The sequence below is a fragment of the Notamacropus eugenii genome, chromosome 3 (genome assembly GCF_028372415.1).
Source record: "Notamacropus eugenii isolate mMacEug1 chromosome 3, mMacEug1.pri_v2, whole genome shotgun sequence".
Taxonomy (NCBI): domain Eukaryota; kingdom Metazoa; phylum Chordata; class Mammalia; order Diprotodontia; family Macropodidae; genus Notamacropus; species Notamacropus eugenii.
The window spans coordinates 248,905,646-248,925,562 of NC_092874.1; the positions used below are offsets into that span (position 1 = coordinate 248,905,646).

General features: G+C 35.9%; 1 protein-coding gene across 1 annotated transcript in view; it reads right to left on the reverse strand.

The window, feature by feature from the left end:
• Positions 1-5,136: 5,136 nt before the first annotated feature.
• TSPAN8 (tetraspanin 8) overlaps positions 5,137-19,917 on the reverse strand; it is a 75,267-nt gene continuing 60,486 nt past the window's right edge. The window contains exons 7-9 of the mRNA XM_072655377.1: positions 18,865-19,005; positions 11,663-11,746; positions 5,137-5,415 (exon numbers count right to left, since the gene is read on the reverse strand). Coding sequence (XP_072511478.1) covers positions 5,362-5,415; positions 11,663-11,746; positions 18,865-19,005 — 279 coding nt within the window. The 3' untranslated portion in view covers positions 5,137-5,361. The remainder of the gene's footprint in view (positions 5,416-11,662; positions 11,747-18,864; positions 19,006-19,917) is intronic.

A 19,917-nucleotide genomic window follows, 5' to 3' on the forward strand; every position in this document is an offset into this window, starting at 1 on the left:
GTGCCTTCGCTCTATTGTTTCCTATTTTTCCTATAGATAGTATATATTATTTGGCTTCATGTTAGACTGTAAGTTCCTGGAGGACAGAGACTATTTTTGTCTCTTTTTTTTATCCCCAGGGCTTGGCACAATACCTGGCACATGGTAGGCATTTAACAAAACTTGATTGATTGATTGATACCCAAGTTGATGACGGATTTTCCGTCCTTGGAGGTCTTTAAGCAGAACCTGGACAAACACCTGAGAAGTATGTTATACTGAGATTCCTCTTGTTTTGGGGTTGGCCTAGATAGAGGACTGCTAAGATACTCCCAAACTCTCAAATTATGTGATTACTTCTATATCCATATACTTTGTGTATATTTATACATATACTGTAGACACACATACACATTCACTTCTGGCAAAAACAAAGTAATGTACAGAAGGAGAGGGCAGCATCTACTGTGGATTTCAAAAAAGGCTTCATGAAGGAGGTAATAGCAGAGCTAATCATAAAGGAAGGCAGGAAACCTAAGACAGAGAAGAGAAGGCAGAGTTCATTCCAGGTGTATGAGACAACATATACAAACGTGGAGGAGGGAGTCAGAATGCTGTGTTCAGAGAACACCAAATTACCTAGATGTGCTGAACCATGGAGAACATGAAAGGAAATAATGCAAAATAAATCTAGAAAGGTAGGCCAGGGCCAGATTGTGAAGGCCTTTAAATGACAAGAAAAAATGAGGGAGAAGATCCACTTTCCATTCAAAGATGCATTGGCATCTTGGGCATTTTGCTTATTTTACCATTTTTTCGCCAAAGAAAGCACTCCATATTGCAATTTAAGCAATCATTCTCAAAAGCAGCCACATTAGTATACAATCAAACCTCCATGTAACAGCATGGTATAATAATCAACCTTGTTTATAATCAGGAAGCCCTCCCTCTGATACTCATTGACTCTATGACTCTTGAAAAGTCACTTAAAACTTTCAGAATCCCAGGCAATTCTAGAAGAATATAAAATATTAATGAAATTATACATTTATCAGGATATTCAAATACCAATGAAATCATAAGCCCAGTCAAAAAAGGATAGCCTACCCTCACCACTTCAAATATTTTTCCCAAAAACAAAACAATGATATTTAACCAGGTATAAATGTTTGCTAACATTCAACCATAAAGACATGGGTTGTCTACATATGAAGGTATATTGAATGAGATAAAGAATGCCTTTCAGCTACAGTTTTTGATGTATGTATTCTACTGATGAGATTTTTTTTTTTTAATTTTTGTAGCTGGATACACTCCAAGAATAAAAACTTCACACCTTCTTTCTCAGTGTTTGAGAAATCGTTAATCTTTCAAAACCACTAAGGCAATTAATAAGAAAAATGAGATGTGAATAAAGATTTAGAGGCTTGGCCAATGTCATACAAAGCAACTTCCAAAACCAAAAATACAGATTAAGTCTCCAAGTCCCAGACCCATGAGTGTGTTTCTTTCCCCATTCATCCAGTAAATGCCGCATCTTTCCAGCCCATTAAGTAAAATTGATACTTTATTCCATTTCTAAGAACTTGTTCGGTTTTGTTTGACTCAAGTATACTGCAAGTCTATTGTCATGTTCTTGTCCTTTTTCAGTTATTTCTCCTTTTTAAAGTTATAGTTTCAAGTTATTAATTTGTTGCTTAAGAAGATTCCTGAAAACTGTAGGCTTAAACTTTGCCAAGAACTCAAACCTGTTTTCCAGACATTTAATCCCTGTGGAAAATAGCAGGCTCTACTGGAATTCTTTGAAACAGTGTCACAAAATTCCTGTGGAGGTATTTGGAGCCTGGTCTAATGTCAAGTTCATTTTATTTAGCTGTGCCTTTTGGCTTTGCTCTGGCTGATCCTCAGATAGCCCTAAACAGAAATGACTTATTTGGGTCTCACCTTGCCTGGCAAAGATGATTAGGGTTGTCTAATTATTCTTCTTGCTCTTGTACTTTTCAAACATCCCTGGAATTGACATTTATGTTTCTTTGTAATTTTTCATTGCCATTTTATGGGGAATTTCTTTGGCCCATTATCTTCCACTGATCACACCTGACAGCTAGATGGAACCTTGGATCCATTCACTGTGGAAAACAATGACTTATGTGGTATCTTTAACATCAAATTCCATTTCAGAAATTCTAGGCCTGGAAGGTGAAGGGATGAATGTCTTCTATTTTTAAAAAAAAAGTCTTACTGATTTCTTCTTATACTCTTCACTTTCAAATATAACCCTCCCTACATCTTCATTCATAAAACAACCTATGTAACTAAGAAAAAGAAAAACTGAACCCAGAATACTCAGAAGGGTCTGTGATCTTATCAGTCCAATAATGAAATTTATAACCTGTCCATTTGAGCTCATCTCTATGATCTTCATCCAGGTCCTCCCAAAAGTTGGCCACAGGGATACACTTAATGTGGAATTTTTTGAGAGTTGTTCAGTAAGACTAATTAACTCATCAAGTATCACAGTGAATGCAACAGTTCACTCATAGTACCAAACCTCTCCTTCCCCCAGCACACACACACACACACACACACACACACACACACACACACACACACACACACACCCTTTTCAAAGGCGGTAGAAAGGTGCATTTTTTTCATTTCTTTGGGGTCAAGCTTAGTTCCAGTGATCCGAATTGATTACATGGTATTCAGTTTCATTTTTTCCTCTTCTTTTCATTTATTTTTTGTAATGTGTATATTGGTTTCCTGATCCTACTTACTTTACTTAGCATAGATTCATGAATCTTTCTAATACAACTCTGTATTCTTCATACTGTTTCATATAATATAGTATTATTTCATTACATTTAGGCATCACAATTTGTTTAGCCAATCTCCATCTCCTTGGATATCTACTGTGCTGTCCATACATCCAATTTTGTCAATCATAAAAAATTTCTCATCTGTCCAACCAAAAGATATTAATCTTAACAAAGATCCTTCTCTTAGCTCAAGGGCTCTTTAACTCTAATAATGAACTTGTTTTTAAATTATTTTGTTAACTATATGGTTTTCTTAATAATCCCATCTTTTATACATTTGTAGGAAAGGATCCATAGGCTTATTTCACCCAAATTCCAAAAGATCCATGGCAAAAAACTGATTTAGATAGAATAAATATTGCCACATGAGCCGGGAAGTCTAATTTGTTGTTGCTGTTTTAAGTCTCCCTCATTTGGTTTACTGGGCTGACATTCCAATGATTTTATCATAACTGATTTATATTTTTATAAAACTGAAAGCCCTCGAGGTGTCCCTCAGCAATTCTGATGCTCTCAAAACAGAAACTCCTTTTCAAAAAGCACTGAAATTTTAAGTGGTCAATATCAGAAGGATACTTTATATGCTCTTTGTAATCTGTGCCTCTTCAACTTTTCTTAAATTAGTCAAAATTATTTCCTTAGCTAGAAATAATCTATATATTTTGTGAAGAAAATTCTGAATTTCCACTTGCCTTTCAATGAATTATTGTCCTATGCATATCTCACGCACATTCCATCATGTCCCAACCCATTATAAGGTAAGCAGTAGTTACTTCCATTTTACAGCTAAGAAGACTGAGGTTAAGACATGGTATGTGACCTGCCAAAGTCATACAGCTAGTAAATATCTGAGACAGGTTTAAAAACTCAGGTCTTCCCAATGAGCTTCATACTTTCCAATGGATCATTATACTGATTTATTTACCAATGAACACTAATCAAAAGGCCAGCTATTGTGATATAGGCTGTTTCTACTTCCTTGTGCTCTATTAAAATATGGAACAGTAGAGTCTTGCCTTGGGAGTTAAATCTTGGGTTCAAATCTTGCCTCCAGTATTCAAAAAATTCAGATAATCTTAGGCAAGTCACAATCTTCCTGGGGAATGAATTTTCTCATAGGTAACAAAGATGGGTTTGAACTAGGTGACTTCTGTTGTCTTTAGCTTCTAAATTCATGATCTCTGAATGATTCAAAATAATATGGCAGGAGAGATACTAGACTGAGAATAGAAAGAGGCACTGGAGAAGAGGTACACAGTGGGGTTGGGCAGTCATATGCTGGTGGGTCATGGAACACAACTGGCTGAAAGATTGCCCTATTTTGACTGTTATGAATCAGGGGTTCTTGACTGAAACTAGTGTATTGTTAATAGAATAGGAAGATCTTCCCCAGTCCATTAACAGACTCACACAGAACTCATTGGGGGAGAAACTTTTCAAGCAAGAAACTTTGCTACTTGTAGGAAGTACTTTCACACCTTTTGGTACTAAGGTAATTAAGTAGGCACTGAATCAGGAGGGTTGTGATGCATTTTGGCTCTAAGCCTATTAGTAGAAAGTGTACATATATATATATTCTAAGGTGAGATTTTGCTTTGGGGCTCATTCTTGAGAAAGACCTTGTGATTCCCTGGACTGAATTCTGAGTAGCCATTTGTTAAGAGGCCCCCACTACTCAAATGCTGTTGCTTTTCTGGTCTGCTGGTGTATGTGGGTAATTGTATTTTTCTGTTTACACAGTTGGAGCCTTGTCTATTGCATTCTTTCTTGTATACTCACTTCTTTCTACTTATATGTAATTAAAGTTAGATTATTGACCCCTTTGAAGCTGTCTTTCCTTTAGAAAAGCAGATTAAAGAACCTGTGCTAGCAGGCCATCTTGGGTGTGCTAGGGTGGTTGCTAATACAACTAGCCATCTTGTATAGCTATGAGCAATTATTTATTTAACCCCTCTGAACTTCAGTTTTCTTTAAGTTCCTTTCAGACTTAAATCTATAATTTTATTAATAGGAAATTCAAGAAATCAGCTTTGAGTCTTGAATCTGCCAGGTAATTGTGCTACCCTGAGTAAATCATTTATGTTTCTGACCATCAGTTATCCTCACCATAAAATGAGAAGGCTATACTAGATTTCAGCAACCAAATCAGTCCACCATTTTACTTTGAGTATATCCAAACCACAAAAAGACAAAAAGCAAATAATTTCAGAAAGTCCAGATTTATAACTTCAAATAACTGTTGCGTCACTTGGAGATCCATATTGTCCTACCAAATAGCTCTTGATGAACATTTAAAATATATTACCACCTGAATACAATGATCAAAGGAAAGAAGTCAATTAAAACAAAATGTGTCTTTATTCTGCATAAAAATATACATTCATATCATTATTATCACTTTAACCTTTAAGTCATCTGATGGATAATGAAATTATCCATGCTTTCAGCAAAATGCAATATTTTAGCAAATTGAATATTCTTCACAAAGTTGTATTTTCTTTAAAGAGCAAAGCAAAATTGAAAAGTAGATTTACTGGGGGACAGCTTAACTCCTGTAGTTTCACTTTTTCCCAATCTGGCAGTATAAGACCATAGAAAACACCATGCCAAGTATCTAGAAAAAGAAAAAGCATACCATTATGTGGGGGTTTGGAGAGAGGGGTTCACTGGTTTCAAGAGACTGCTGTCAGATTTCCCCTTATCTTGCCACCTCAAGATCCTACTGCCCTGACACTTACCCTTAGCCCAACCACTTTCCAGCTCCCTTTTAAGTTCTTGTCCTCCAATTAGCATATAGTCTTTTGAGGCCAAGTACAATCATGTTTATTTATATGATTATCCATAGCCCTTAGCACAAAGCCTGAAACATAAGTAAGAATGTAACAAATGTTTTTTCTGTCTACGTAGCCATTTATTTCTAATACCTTTCATCTATCTCTATTTTTCCAGCTATTTATCCACATCCATATTTATCATCTATCTGTTCAGTTGAACATGTATCCCCTCTACAACATATATGCCAAATATTCATTTAACCTCTTCAAAAAGACCCCTCTTCCCTTAACCATGAGAGCAGAGCCACCATTAACCACCATTTCCTAAAGGCAGTCTACTCTGCTTCTGAATGACTCCAATTATTGAGTTTTTCTAGTTATCCAGACTAAATTACTCTTTGCAACTTCTATTGTTTCTAATTCTTTCCCCATAGATTCAAAAGAACAAATCTAATCCTTCTCCTGCATGGCAGTCTTTCAAATATTCAAATATAGGCACCTTCAGAACTGATCTCACTCAAACCATCTGGGACATGGGCAACTTTCTTCTTGAGTGCCTAGACACTTAGAATAAAATAAGAATGATAATGGAGGTTATCTTTAGAACAAATGTCTTCGATCAGTTAATTGTGAATTCCATTATGGTTCCTATAGAAGTGGCAACCATTATTATGTCACTACCTGCTCTCCCACCACCTCTTCCTTTTATTTTATTTTATTTTTATTTTTTTATCATCTTTCACAACAAGACTTGATGAAAGTGTTTTGTATGGCTACACATGTATGTCCTATGTTGAATTGCTTGTTTTCTCAGTGATGGTGGGTGGGGAGGGAAGGAGAAAGTGAGAGAATGTGGAACTCAAAGCTTTAAAAATGAATGTTAAAAATTGGTTTTGCACGCAATTGGGAAATAAGATGTACAGACAATGGGGTATAGAAACCTGTCTTGCCCTATAGGAAAATAGAAGGGAGGGGAATGGAAAATGGGGGGGAGGTGATAGAAAAGAGGGTATATTAGGGGAAGGAGTGGTTGGGGTGCATGCTGTTCTGGGGTGGGGGGAGGGGAGAGACGGGGAGAAAATTTGGAATTCAAAATCTTGTGGAAGTGAATATTGAAAACTGAAAATTAATTATATAATTTTTAAAAATAATAAGCCTCTCTGTCATAAGTTCACTCTAGGTCAGTTCTTTGCTAATACTGCACAGGTACCTACTTAGTGAAAGTTCCTCCTATTGTTTTGATATCCACATCCTGCTTGGGCATCCTGATGGTGCTGCTTTCTGATTGGCTGAGTATTGTGGTCCTTTCTGAGACTAGATGAATGTGGTTGTGGTTGAGTGCATGGGTACACCTGCCCTTTCTATGTAAAATATGAGCAGTGGCATAAAATATGAGCAAGGGCAGTGGCTAGCTAGAGGCAGTGGTTGGCATCCCATCACATGGACATGCCTGTTATATGAGAAATATGAGTTTGTGGACACATCTGTTCTTCATACTTCACTAGATATTGAGTGGGAGAGGATGAGTGGCTAGGTAGGGGCACTGGGCCTGTTTTTCAGTGGGTCTATAAAGAAGTTAGAGTATTCAAGCTAGGGACAACTTTATTCCATCACTTCCATCTAGAAGGAATAGAAAAACCTTCATATAGATGTACAAGACAGTATTTGAACTGACTGAAAGAAACTTGGGATTCTAAGTGTTATGGATCAAAAATGATTAGGAATATTTACTTCTTTTCTCTTTAAAAAATGACTTTTCTCCATCAAAACAGGATTTTCAATTTGAATTTTAAGGAAAAATGGTTCTGAAGAGTTGTCACTTTGCCTTTGGAGAGCAGGGAAGAGAGGATGGGGGATATAAGAATATGCATTAAAGCAAACAAAATGATGAGTAAAGGTAAGATGACAAAAATCCACTGTCCCATTCATGAAACACAAACAACATTCATTAGCTGAAAAGACAACTAATAACTCAGTTTCTCATAGTATGCTGTCAACAGAAAGACAATCTAGCATTGTTTGGAGAAAGAGCAAACAATTAAGAGAGTCCATTCATATTCAGGATAAAGTAGCAAAAATGTCATGCCCTTCTCTACAGGAAAAGCTCATCCTTGTCAAAAGCATTTCCTGGAACAATTGCTCAGTCATCATTTACCCATGAGTGCTGGACTCCTGGGAGTAATAACCATGCTAGCCTGTTTGGGCTAGCTCTGGGATGTGTTGACTGACAAGGTCAGTGGCCCTTTGTTAGACAGGTAGAACACTCATAGGTCAGAAATTGGGTCTGTGATTTCTATGGTGTAAGAGATTCCTGGGAAGGGAACTCCCTCTAACAATGCAGGACATCATTACCTCAGAGTATTAGAGAGTTGCCTAGAGCACTGAGTGATACAACTGCTTTGTGTCAAAGGCAGAACTTACACTGGGGTCTTCTGGGTTTTGAGGCTTACTCTTTACATAACCAAACTGCCTTGCTCGCTAGCTGCAGTAATCAACTGAGAAGATCTAACAGTCTTGATTATTTCTAGTTCTGATTCTGACAAAGGCTCTGGAAATTTCTTTGAAAGGGGAACTTCCTTCGAAAGTATAGCATTTTAATATGTCAATGTTTTACATGCTTGCATATGTATAATCTATATCTAATTGCTTACTGTCTCAATGAGGAGGGTGGAAAGGTAGGGAGAGAGGGATAGAATTTGGAAGTTTAAAAAATGTTTAAAATTGTATTAACATGTTATTGGGGAAAAATAAGATAAGCTAATGTTTTTTTAAAAATATATTGTAATTGATCTTAAATATTAACTTAAGAGGACAGATTCAAGAGATGGGTCATCAACCCTAACAAGAACCACATAACAAATCAAGGTGTAACTTTCCAGAGCCAATAGGATTCTGGACTTGTTTTTGTTTGTTGGTTTGTTTTTAATTTGAGACCTGACTTTTCAGGTTGAAAACAATGAGGTTCTCAGGCACCAGATCCAGTGAGTTACTTAATGTCTCTGGACCTCAGTTGTTGCTCATCTGTACAGTAAGGGAGTTGAATAAGGTAATTTCCAAGATCTCTTCTAGTTTCAACCTTGTGATCATAATGAAGGCTTTTAAATTCTCTCCACAAATGCAGATGAGAAGCTAGTCTGTAACTTACGAGAATTTTATGAAGCTCTAGGAGATGAAGCAACTTGTTCATAGCCACATGTCTAGTGTGTCGGAGATAGGAATACTGGCTCTAAATTTTTCAGGTGCAAATCTGAGAGTCTAAAAAATAGCTTTCAACCTGAGGTGCATAAACTCAGTTTTAAAATATGTGTGTCTGTGTATATACTGTATACATACATATATAAAACTCAATATAATCAATTTCTTTTATAATCCTATAATTTATATCATGCATTTAAAAATGTTCTTCTGGGAAGGGATACATCAGCTTTACACTATTAGAGGGGTCTGATATAATAGTTAACGAACACAACAAAGTTAAGAATATTTGATCTAAATGATATCTAAACAAACAAAAATATCACTTATCTTTTCTAATTCCATTTAAATTGGTGCAACTCATTGAAGATCAGGTAAGATTGGTCTTAAATGAGATGATCAGAGTTCAAATCCTAACTCTGATACTAAGTAGCTATGTGACCTTAAGTAAATCATTTAACCTCTCTGGGTCTGTTTCCTCATCTGTAAGATGAAGGGTTAGACTAGGTGACCCTAATCTAAGTAAATTTATTTGCTCTAAATAGAAATATTTTCCCAAATAATTTTCCCAAATTATTTTCGGAACAGTAAGAAAAGTTAAGGATGGACTGCGAAATAGGAAGGCAGCCTTAGCAAGCGTGTGAAACACTAATACTCATTTTATGAGCCAAATTTTCACAAGAATAGCAGAAACTTTCCAAGGCTGCCCTAAAACAGGGAGGCAAATACAGTGGGGAAAAACACCTTAGGGACTACAAAATAAAATCACTTTGATTAATAGCTGAAAAAGGTTCAATTTAATGAATTGAGCAAAATACAGTTTTTTATATGGGTCTTTGTTTTTACTCTAATCACAACCATTTTAGGGACTACGAGAAAAACTTAGCCTCCCAATTTATTTATGTGGTACGTCTTAGAACATGGTCACACCTCATTTCCATTGTGGAGCTGCCATAAAGTGCCTTCCTTCTCCCTCCCCAGTCAACCCCCCTTGAATAACCTGATCTGTGTTTAAAAGATATTTCCCTGTACTGCTGCTGTCCTTGGGGCAACTAAGAAAACATCCCATGTGCTCATGACTCTCATGTCCCACTCTTTATGTAGTGCCCCTTTGATTTAGGGATTGCTGTAGAAAGAGTGAAGTCTCTGAGGTGGAGGCTTGTTCATTCATCACCTGTCAAAAGCACAACTAAGAACCTGGAGCCCAGGGCTTCTAGCTGTCCCCTCATGCCTGTAACCAACAGCTTCTATTTCCATGTCATCTGGGAGATGATGATGCTGTGAATGGCAGTGGAGTTGGGAAGATGTGGGTGTAACTCATATTTCCAACAAACATTAGCAATTTGATGGCAAGACACTTGCTGATCTAATGACCTAGGAAAATCTAGAAGAAAGGGATTTATTTTTTTTTACACTGGAAGTTTCCCTACACATATTAAATCACAAATGAGGTCAAAAATAAAGAAGCATACTCATAATTCAGATGCAAGGGCAAGTTTAGAAAAGACTAAGACGAGAAAACCAAGGTGATACTTCATTTTGTTCATGGATTGGGAATTTCAGAGATCATCTATCCAAACCTTCATTTTACAGATGAGGAAACTGAGGCCTAGAGAGCTAAATGATTTGCCTAAGGTCACACAGCTACCTAGTATCAGAATTAGCTTTACCCCTTAGAATTCAACCAACGTTAGGGAATATATTAGGGTTCCTTCCTTCAAGTTAGTGTTTATTGCCACTTTCTTTCCCCAAAAACTTGGCTAGGAAATGATGTCATTTTTTAAAGTAACCTAAGTGGCATCCTTTCTCAATGGTCCCTAGCAAAATTTCTCCCTGTCTACTTTATGTTTCCAATTAGACATTAATGAGACACACAAACTCTGGGGAGAAAATTGTATGGCATTCCATGTGAGTGAAGTTGATATTCTGAAGGCATGTGTATAGCTGCCACAAAAAAAAAATGATCCCAAATTTGTAATAGAGGCCAGGAGAGGAGGTCAGGGGAGGAAGGAGAGAACCTACATATTTGTCAGGGATATAAATAAATGAATTATGGATTTTCCAAAGTTTGGAAAAATTGCAAAATACAGATCTCTAAAATGAGTCATCTTTTATTCTCTTAAACATGAAAAAAATATCCATCAAGGATATGCAAACCACAAAAAGAAAATATATAAAAATTAAATCCCTTTCAGAAAGGTATGGATGCAGGGTGGTGCAAAGGACAGAGAGCTGTTTTCAAAGATAAGAAGAGCTAGGCACACATCCTACCTCTAACACTAACACATTCTAGGTCTGTGACCTTTGCCCAGTCACATAAACTCTAAGTGGTATAGAAAAGATGCTGAACTGTATTTGGTAGAAGTTTCCTCCCTTGGGAGTTCTCTGTGCTAATGAAGTAACAAGTTTAGTCCCTAACCTTAGCAAGGTATGGTATCTTTTTATATTTAACATTAGTAAATTAGAGGGATTAAATAATTAATTTTAGCTGTTCATAAGGAATATTCAGAAGTTCATCAAAATGAACTCAAATTCCTTACTCTAAGATGGGGACTGGGCATGTGGTTGCAATGTTCTACTTAATTTCTAAGACTCACCTGCTTTGACTAAAATGAAATGGGGAGAGGAGGGGAAGATGAGCCTTGCACTGGTTCAATTTTCATTTTTTAGGGAGCTGAGAAATTGTAATGTTTTTCTCTAAAGGTATGAAAGTTGGATTCACTTCTGTTTCCCATTGGAAAGGACAATTGAGATTAAGAACAAAGGAGAAGTTTAGGTTAATTCCTTGATTTTAATACTGAAATCACAAAAAGTAAGCTTCTCCCTACCCCAAATTGATCAAATATGAAAGACAAAATCATAAGTAAAAGTAAAAAAGTAAATTCTACTCACCTCAATCACTGCCACTCCAAATGCAATTCCAGCTACAACCATCAAATTTTTCTTCAAAAAGTCTATAATAGCGTCACCACATGCCTGTAAAAAAATGGGCGGGAAGAGGTTTAATACTATGAAAGATTTACTTATATGTTATCTTTGCTACTAAAAGAGAGTCACGTTCAACAAATAATCATGAATGGATTACAATCCACATGGCTAGGAGGAGAATATCCTCCACTGATGAGATTACTGGAAAATTGCAATAATATAATAGAGTAGAACTGAAGCTCATCAAAGCCAGGGACTAGGTAATGTGCCATCTTTGTACTATCATGTGTCTTCAATGAAATATACTTAAGCACTTGTTTAATTGTGAGACTAAACTGAGTTTACTCTACTAAAATTCACTGAAGCAAAGACAAATTGAATTGCTACAAAGGAAAGAACTGGACTGATGCTTGCTCTGTTCAGACTAGTAAAGTTCCAGTCTACTCTGTCTATACATAGTTGTTTGTATGTTATTTCCCTCATTAGACTAGGAGCTCCTTGAGAGCAGGGACTTTCTTTTTCCCTTCTTTGTATCCTTATTGCCTAGCAAAATGCCTAATACATAGTGTTGAAAAACGTTTATCGACTGACTGAAAAGAGCAACAAACACTTTGAACCTATATAAGAATTAAACTAAGGCATTTTTTCTTTGGGATTCAGTGGAAATATGGGGGATCTTCTGTTTACTCTTAAGTTGTGCTTTTTGCTCTAAATCTTCTAAATCAGTTGATCAATCAATTGGCATTTAATGAGTATCACCATGTATCAGGTACTACGCAAAGGACTGAAGATACGACAAAAACATAAACAGCCCCTGCCCTGCTCGAAGCTTATATAACATCTAAAAAGAAATATTTCTTCTGATTAGTAATCTATGATTAATTCCAATCAGTTCCTAATTTAAATGGAATTTAAAGTATTTTATCTTCTTATTTTTACATAAAAATTTCTGTAAATCTGTTAGTCTTCATACTTGTTTTCTTTAAAAAGAGGGAGAGGAAGTTCTAGGTATCTCACTTGCGCGAACATCCTAATTGGACACTTTATTGAGGTAAGAAAGGGAAACTAGTTTCCAAAGACTATACCAATGAGAAATCAGCTCTGGAAGGTCCTACCAGTCTGGGATGAATAGTGATCCTGAAAGAAACACAGAATCGAGCAAGATGGAATGCATTGAGCAGGTGATGAATTTCTTTTGAGATAGCAGCTTATAAAGTTTATAAAGACCATCTTTTCCAAACCATACAAAAGCTTTGATGTTAGTTGATCTAACAGCTTCAAGTCTCTCCCCTCACTACGTAGCTGCCAATTGTTTTTTATTCTGAATTTTACACAGGATATATATACAGCAGAAAGAATGAGGATTGTACAAGAATGCATGAATCTCCATTTCTACCATGTTTTCCAACTGCTTTTTTCTCTTTTTTTGCTTCACTGCTTATTATCCATCCCCTTCTAATTAAAATGGAGAGAGACAGAGAGAGAGAAATCCAGTGGCCATATCCAAAAACATGTCTCTTTCTGGAGCTTAAGACCATCACCTCTCTGTCACAAGTTGGGTAACGTTTCATCAAAGGTTTTTTTAAAGGTGTTTTTCACAACGGTTTTGTTTTCCTTACTTAAATCATTCTATTTCTGCTCACTTTGCTACCCATTAGTTTCATTCTTTTCAGGATGCTCAGAAATCATCCTTTTTTTGTTATGTCTTATAGCTCAGTAATATTTCACTACATTTGTGTAACATGATATGTTCAGTCATTCTCCACTGGATAGATGGTTGCTTCTCCTTAGTTTCCAGGTCTTTTTCATCCTTTTAATTCCTATTTTAAGACTAGGAAGTTTGTTTTGTTTGTAACCACTTCCTTCTTGATCTTTGTTCCACTTTCCACTGTCCATTTCAGATAAAAGTAATTTGCTTAATGTCTGCTCCTTCATTTTCTGTTTTTATATTCTTCTTTTCATCCACCCCAAATGTCAGCAAAATCAAGTCATATTTCCTTAATCGTCCTTTTTACTGCAGCATATTCTTTTTACTCTCTTTCCCTCTTAAAACTTTCAGAACAAAAATGATTCCACATCACCCAGATCCTTTTTGAACTCCTTCAATACCCATTGAAGACATTAAGACTCTGAAATACACTTGTTTCTTCTCCCCCAGAAGAATTTTACTATTGCATTATCTTGTGGCCCCTTGAATTGCTCAAATAAAATGACTTTTCTAGGTTTTGTTTAACTCATGTATGCACTTCAAAGATGCTACTCATCTCTGGTCTTTTTCTCATCAAGAATACCTAAAAGCTCTCTATTCTATTAACATTAATTTTTCCCACTGTAGGATTATATTTAGTTTCTCATGATAAGGTATTATGAGTTGAAAGTCTATAAATGGTTTATAAACAAGCCAGATCATATGTGATGCTGCTGCCTGTGGTTCCTTGCTACTGAAAACTCCTCCCTTTCTGGTTGCTTAAAAGTATATTTTTCCTTCACCACAAAAGCTCTTGTGACATTTCTTTTGGAAGATTCCTTTCAGGAAGTGATCAGTGGATTATTTACTCACTTTGACCTGTGCTCCCAGGAAATGTTGGAAGTGTCATTTATGATTAACTAGAGAACTAGAGCTTAGGGTATTTTTTAAATCATAATTCTTGAGAAATCAGATGTCTTAAATTATTTTTTTTGACCTGTCTTATTTTTTATAGCAGTTCACTTTTTTTTCGATTTTTTTAATCTTATGATTTTTTCCTAAAGTTTCTTATGGTTTTGTAAAGTCATGATTTTGAGGGATTCACTTTACTGAAAACCTTTCTTCATTTTTTCTAAGCATTCATGAATCTCTTTGTAAGAAAAATCCATCTTTTCCCCTTTCAGATGAGTTGGTCTAGAGTTATGAATTTATTCTTTCCTTTTGTGTTGAGATTTTGGGTTATATCTGGATCTAAAATGATTCTTTATGGTGATAGATGTCTATTTAATAATTTCTCTAGCATCCCCCATTCGGGCTCTTTTGCAAGGGCCAGGCTCTGCTCTCTGTTACACCTTTGGGTGGTATAGTTATCCTTGCTTGGCTTCATTCTGAGTCACCTAAGCTCCCACACTGAATTTTACCTCCTGGGTTTAGGTTCCCTTGATTTTTCAATTTCAGAGCACTTGACCTTCAAGGCCCTCTATGGCATCTCAGGAAAAAATCCTAGGATTTTTCTCAGAAAAAAAAGCCTAGGATAGGGCTCTTTGGAGCCCATGGGGTTGGTGTTTTTGTGAGAGCTACAGCATTCAGACTGTTCTCTGCCATTTCTGGTCACATTCAAGGTCTACACTGTAGATTTCCAATGACCCTTGATCTTTCCTGTTGCAACCATTTTCTATGCCTTTTTTATACATAGCCTTATATGAAGCAACAGACTTTCTGGATTATTGACATCTAAGCATAACTCTGATACATCCGTAATTATAATTTTGTTATGGGTCGGGAGAAGAATTTTGAAGTCTTAATCTCTTTTGCCCATTCTACATTAAAATGAGTTTTGTTTCTCTAAATCTTAAAGTTGTAAAGTTGGAGTTAATCAAAATATAAAATGTAGCCCAATATATTAGCATCTACACTTTAAATATTTGCAAAATATATGTAATTTCCCACTGGAGTCTGGCTAATAAATCATAAGCTCAAGCCAAAATTCTGGGCTCAAAATGTCCCAACTTCCTATAGTAATTTCAGATATCTAGGGTATGATTGACTCAGGAATTGTTGAGGACACACCTCAACTTGGACTGGTAGATATTAATTTAGAACTGGTCATTGAAAGCTCTAGAATTAATGAACACTTATACCTTGTGAGAATAAATTGGAAATCAACAGGGGTGTCTTGAACATCCCTGGACCAATAGGAAAAAAGTGTAAGTAAAGGCAACAGCAGCAGTTTCCTTTAGAAAGGAAGTATGGTATAATGGAAAGACCTCTAGGATTTAGAATCAAAGAACAAGGCTTTAAATCCTCATTCAGTCATTTACTAGCTTTGTGTCTTTTGACAAATCATAACCTCTGTGGGCCTCAATTTCTTCATCCATGAGTTAATTTGGCTAGATGATCTCTAAGGTCCCTTCCAGCTATAAGTAGATAGTTCTATAACCTTGTGAGATAACAATTTGTCATATTATACCCATTTTTCCAATAAAGAAATTAGGTTCAGAGGTGACTTCATATAGCAAATATTGTACAGTTAATAAGTGGTGAAGTTTGCTCTCTGAGTCCAATAGTCTCTCTCTTGTATCACACTATCCTCCTAATGTAGAAAGGATTAGCCAGATTTGGCTAAATTTCAAAAACTCTGTACAAACAGAAGGCAGCACAGTTGTCTTTCCTTTTGCTCAGGCAAGAAGCTAAGTTCCAAAGGAGAATAGGCACTTTGAATTAAGATCCTGTCTTGGGAATATTTTGTTTTTCTGGGAAGTTAAGAAATACTATGGGATCTGATGTTGCTGGGATTTACACATTGCAGAACTAAGTATCACCTCTAGGTTACCTCTCTAACTTCCACATTTGTGAATTTAGTCCCTATAAGGGAGATGCTACTACTACTATCCTGAGGTTTGAAGAAAGAGATACCCATTCCTAATGCTAGAGCAAATAATCATCCACCAGTGGATTTTCCATTAACAGTCAGATAGTAGACACCATTAATTGTTAGGGAAGGTATTTTCTTAGATGGCATAGTCGAAGAAATATTTCTAAAATATTTTCCCCATGACCCTAGCAGGCATTTTCCCCCACAAATAAATAGATGAGAAGAGTCAGCTCAAACACAACGGTAAAAAGCCATAAATGTAATATGTATATGTGTTAAAGGCAACAACATAACTGATACTATAGGACTTGGAAGTTTTTTGGTTTTTTTTTTTTTATAAAAAATATTCACATAATCACCCTAAGGTGAACTATGTATCCAAGTTCTGTTTTCTACAATTCAGCTCTTGATTGCCAGGGATAGCTCTCTCAAGTTGATAACTGGATCTCTTCACAGCTATCAAGCGACCCATTCTTCTAAGCTGCTTCCACTGCCTTTGTCTTTCTACATCTGTCTCCATCTCCTGAAGTGACTTGAATTCTTGTGAACCAAGAAACTCAAATTGCTGAAGGCAGTTTCTTGTTCTAGTCAAGTTATTGCTAGATACTATGGCAAATTGAGGGGAGGAGGAGGAAAAGAAAAGTCTTTCTTCCCCCAATCTTCTCTACAAAGCATTTCCAAGTCTTGACTGCCTCCTAGTCTCTCAGGATTAGTTGTTCCAAGCCTTCAGAAGGGCAGATAATTCATTTGCTCAGTCAATCAGGAAAACCTTAACACCTCATTTATACTCCTTCACACCTTGTTGTGGGGTTGTAGAAAAATTCCTTAACTCTTTTCTTACATAATGCTTCTCTCTTTTGATAAATAACAATTCTGATAGGGTAGGTTGGCAGAACACTTCCAAGTGGAAGAAGTTAAAATCAGCTTTGGGAGCTGTCCAATGAAGAGATTTCCTCAGGTTGGAGTTGGGGGATTTGAACCAAGTGAAATAAATACGGCTCCCCCACCAAGCAGATATGGACATTTTTGATTAGATTTGACAAGGATTAGTATGGTAATAATTGTAAATGTGTGAACAACTGACTTCTTTTCTGACTTTTTTTAAACTTAGTAGTATTTCATTTGTTTTTTAAATTCCCCTACAAGATTGCATTAGATAATCCTCACCCTCTCTCAAAACTTACTGTGTTTTTCCACTCACATAGAATCCACAATTTAGAAAGCTTACAATTCATTCAGAGTTAACTAGGAAACTAATGAAAATGTCAAACAAGAATCACATTTTTAATTCCCAGACAGCTCAGTTATCTTTGCAAAAACTAAAAACAAAAACAAAACAAACATGAATTACATTCATTCTAGGATTTGTAGTTTTCCAGACTTCTCACAAATGATACAAGGCAGATGGAAATGTTTTGTGAATTTATGACCTGCCTTTTGGGAAAGTGATATATCAGTGAGTCTATATCCAACTGAATTATGTGTAAACTTACTTTTAACTCCTGTTAAAAACTTAACCGTTTTTTTAATGGTCATAGATCATTATAGAGATTTTCAAATTCAGGAAAGTCTCAGGAATAAATCTCTAACAGGAAAAAAATATCATTATGAATAGTGCATTTATTTGCTTTCTGAAAAGCCTAGCTAGAATATGTTAAATAATTCTATATTTACTTCTATAGCTTAGCTGTTTTCCCACAAAAGTGGGTGATAGGATTGTAAGACTCGTCATGTGATACTGAAGTTCAGTGCATCAGTGCTCCCTTGTGAGTTATTGTACTTGAAAGTGGCACTATTAAGTTCTTCAGAATAGACCTGCTAATGTCTTGATAAGAGCAGATAAAAAGCTTGGAAATTTTTTTTTCTTTTCCCACTCAATCTTTTTTTGTCCTTGTTTTTCACTTCACCATTAGGGTAGCCAGTACTGCCAGGGCCATATGTAACCTTTTGTCACTGTAAAATACAATCTTATTAATGTCAGTTTTCAGTTATGAATAAATTATACTTTCCATTTACAAGATCCCCTAAACACATCTTAGTGTTACAAACTCAATAGTTTCCTAGTTTACTTATCTAGAGCAAATGACTCTAAAGTGCTAAATGAATGTGCTAAAACTCAAAGTCCTACATATATATGAAAATCCTTCCCAATTTCCTACTAAGAATCAAGTTATTTCTTTAAAATAAGTTTTGAAGTTTTCAAAGGATAGGTTTCTTTTGTTCTAAATTATGTGGCAAAAACCGTGAAGCAAACATCAACAAAATAGTAATGCAATTCACTGTAGGGAATAGACCATTTCTCTTAGATCATTTTTAATTTTTTTCTTCCTTACTCTAGAAAACATCTCTGGTATTGTTCAGAGTGGGCTAGAAATGACGGCAAGCTCGTGGAAAAAAAGTGGTGACGTTCACTTACTGTTTTTTTAATGTCTGCCTTAATATTCCTGATCTTTCCAAAAAGATCCAAAAAGATTAGTGCAGAAAATTCTGAACTTTTGCCTATTGTTTGAACTGCTTAAAATTTTCTTTGCGATAAATATTTTCACAGACATAAGAGAACAAAAGAACGACTTACTCATGATGCCAAATTCATCTGGTTCTTACCTGTTTGTAAACTTGCTTTCCATTATATGTTGTACAAATGTCCTTTGCATTAGTAACATTTGTACATAAGCATGATGCAGAATACTGGTCAAAATACCTTCCCCAGTCAGCAGCTCCATCAACCAAGCCACAGCATTTAAACTGTGAGGTAGAAAGACAAAGAGAGATGAAAACTTACCTCTGTAACTAGTAGTATCTTTCTTATATGATGTTACTCATAAGTAACTCCACTCCATCCCAGTTCTTTGACCCATTGTCCATTCAACATTTACACAGAAAATAGATGTCTAGTTTGCCTGTTCTGTAATCTCTGTCTCCATGTCTTTGAATAATCCCTTCACCATCGAAATCTCAGTCTACTTAAAAACTCAACTGAAGAGTCACTCACCTTCCATAGGAAGTCTTTCCTAATCCCACCTCGTGTCAAACCCCAGTCAACCAATAACAAAAAATATTTAGTTATCTGATATAAATTTTGTATATATTTACACATGTGTTGTTCTCTCCAATAAAATGTAAGCTCTCTGTGGGCAGGGATCATTTAATTTTGGTCTTTGCATACCCAGTAACTAGTACAGTACCTGGCATAAAATAGGTTCCTAATAAATCCCTTTTCATTGTTCAGTATGTCCCAAAATTTTAAAGAGACTCTGGATTATCTAAGCAGATCCTCTCATTTTAGACATTTGATCCAGAGAGATACAAAGGAACTTGACCAGAGAGGGCCAGAGATAGGAACAGAAATCATGTCTTCTAACTCTCAGATCAATGTTCTTTCTATTATGAAGCTATTGATATGCCAAGTTGTCATCAGGATGCCCATTCACTCGTATATTGAATTTGGTTTTAGAAGACCTAGTTTACATCTTGACCAGGCCCTTACCAACAGTGTCACTTCAAAGAAACCTTTAAGACTCAGTTTCCTCATATATGAAATGGACAAAATGATATTCACGGTCTTTACATCTTAAGGGTAGGTTGTCCTAAGTATTCATTAAGGACAACCATCCTTCCATCTTAGCCCTTGCCTTGGCTCCCATGAACTCTGCAATT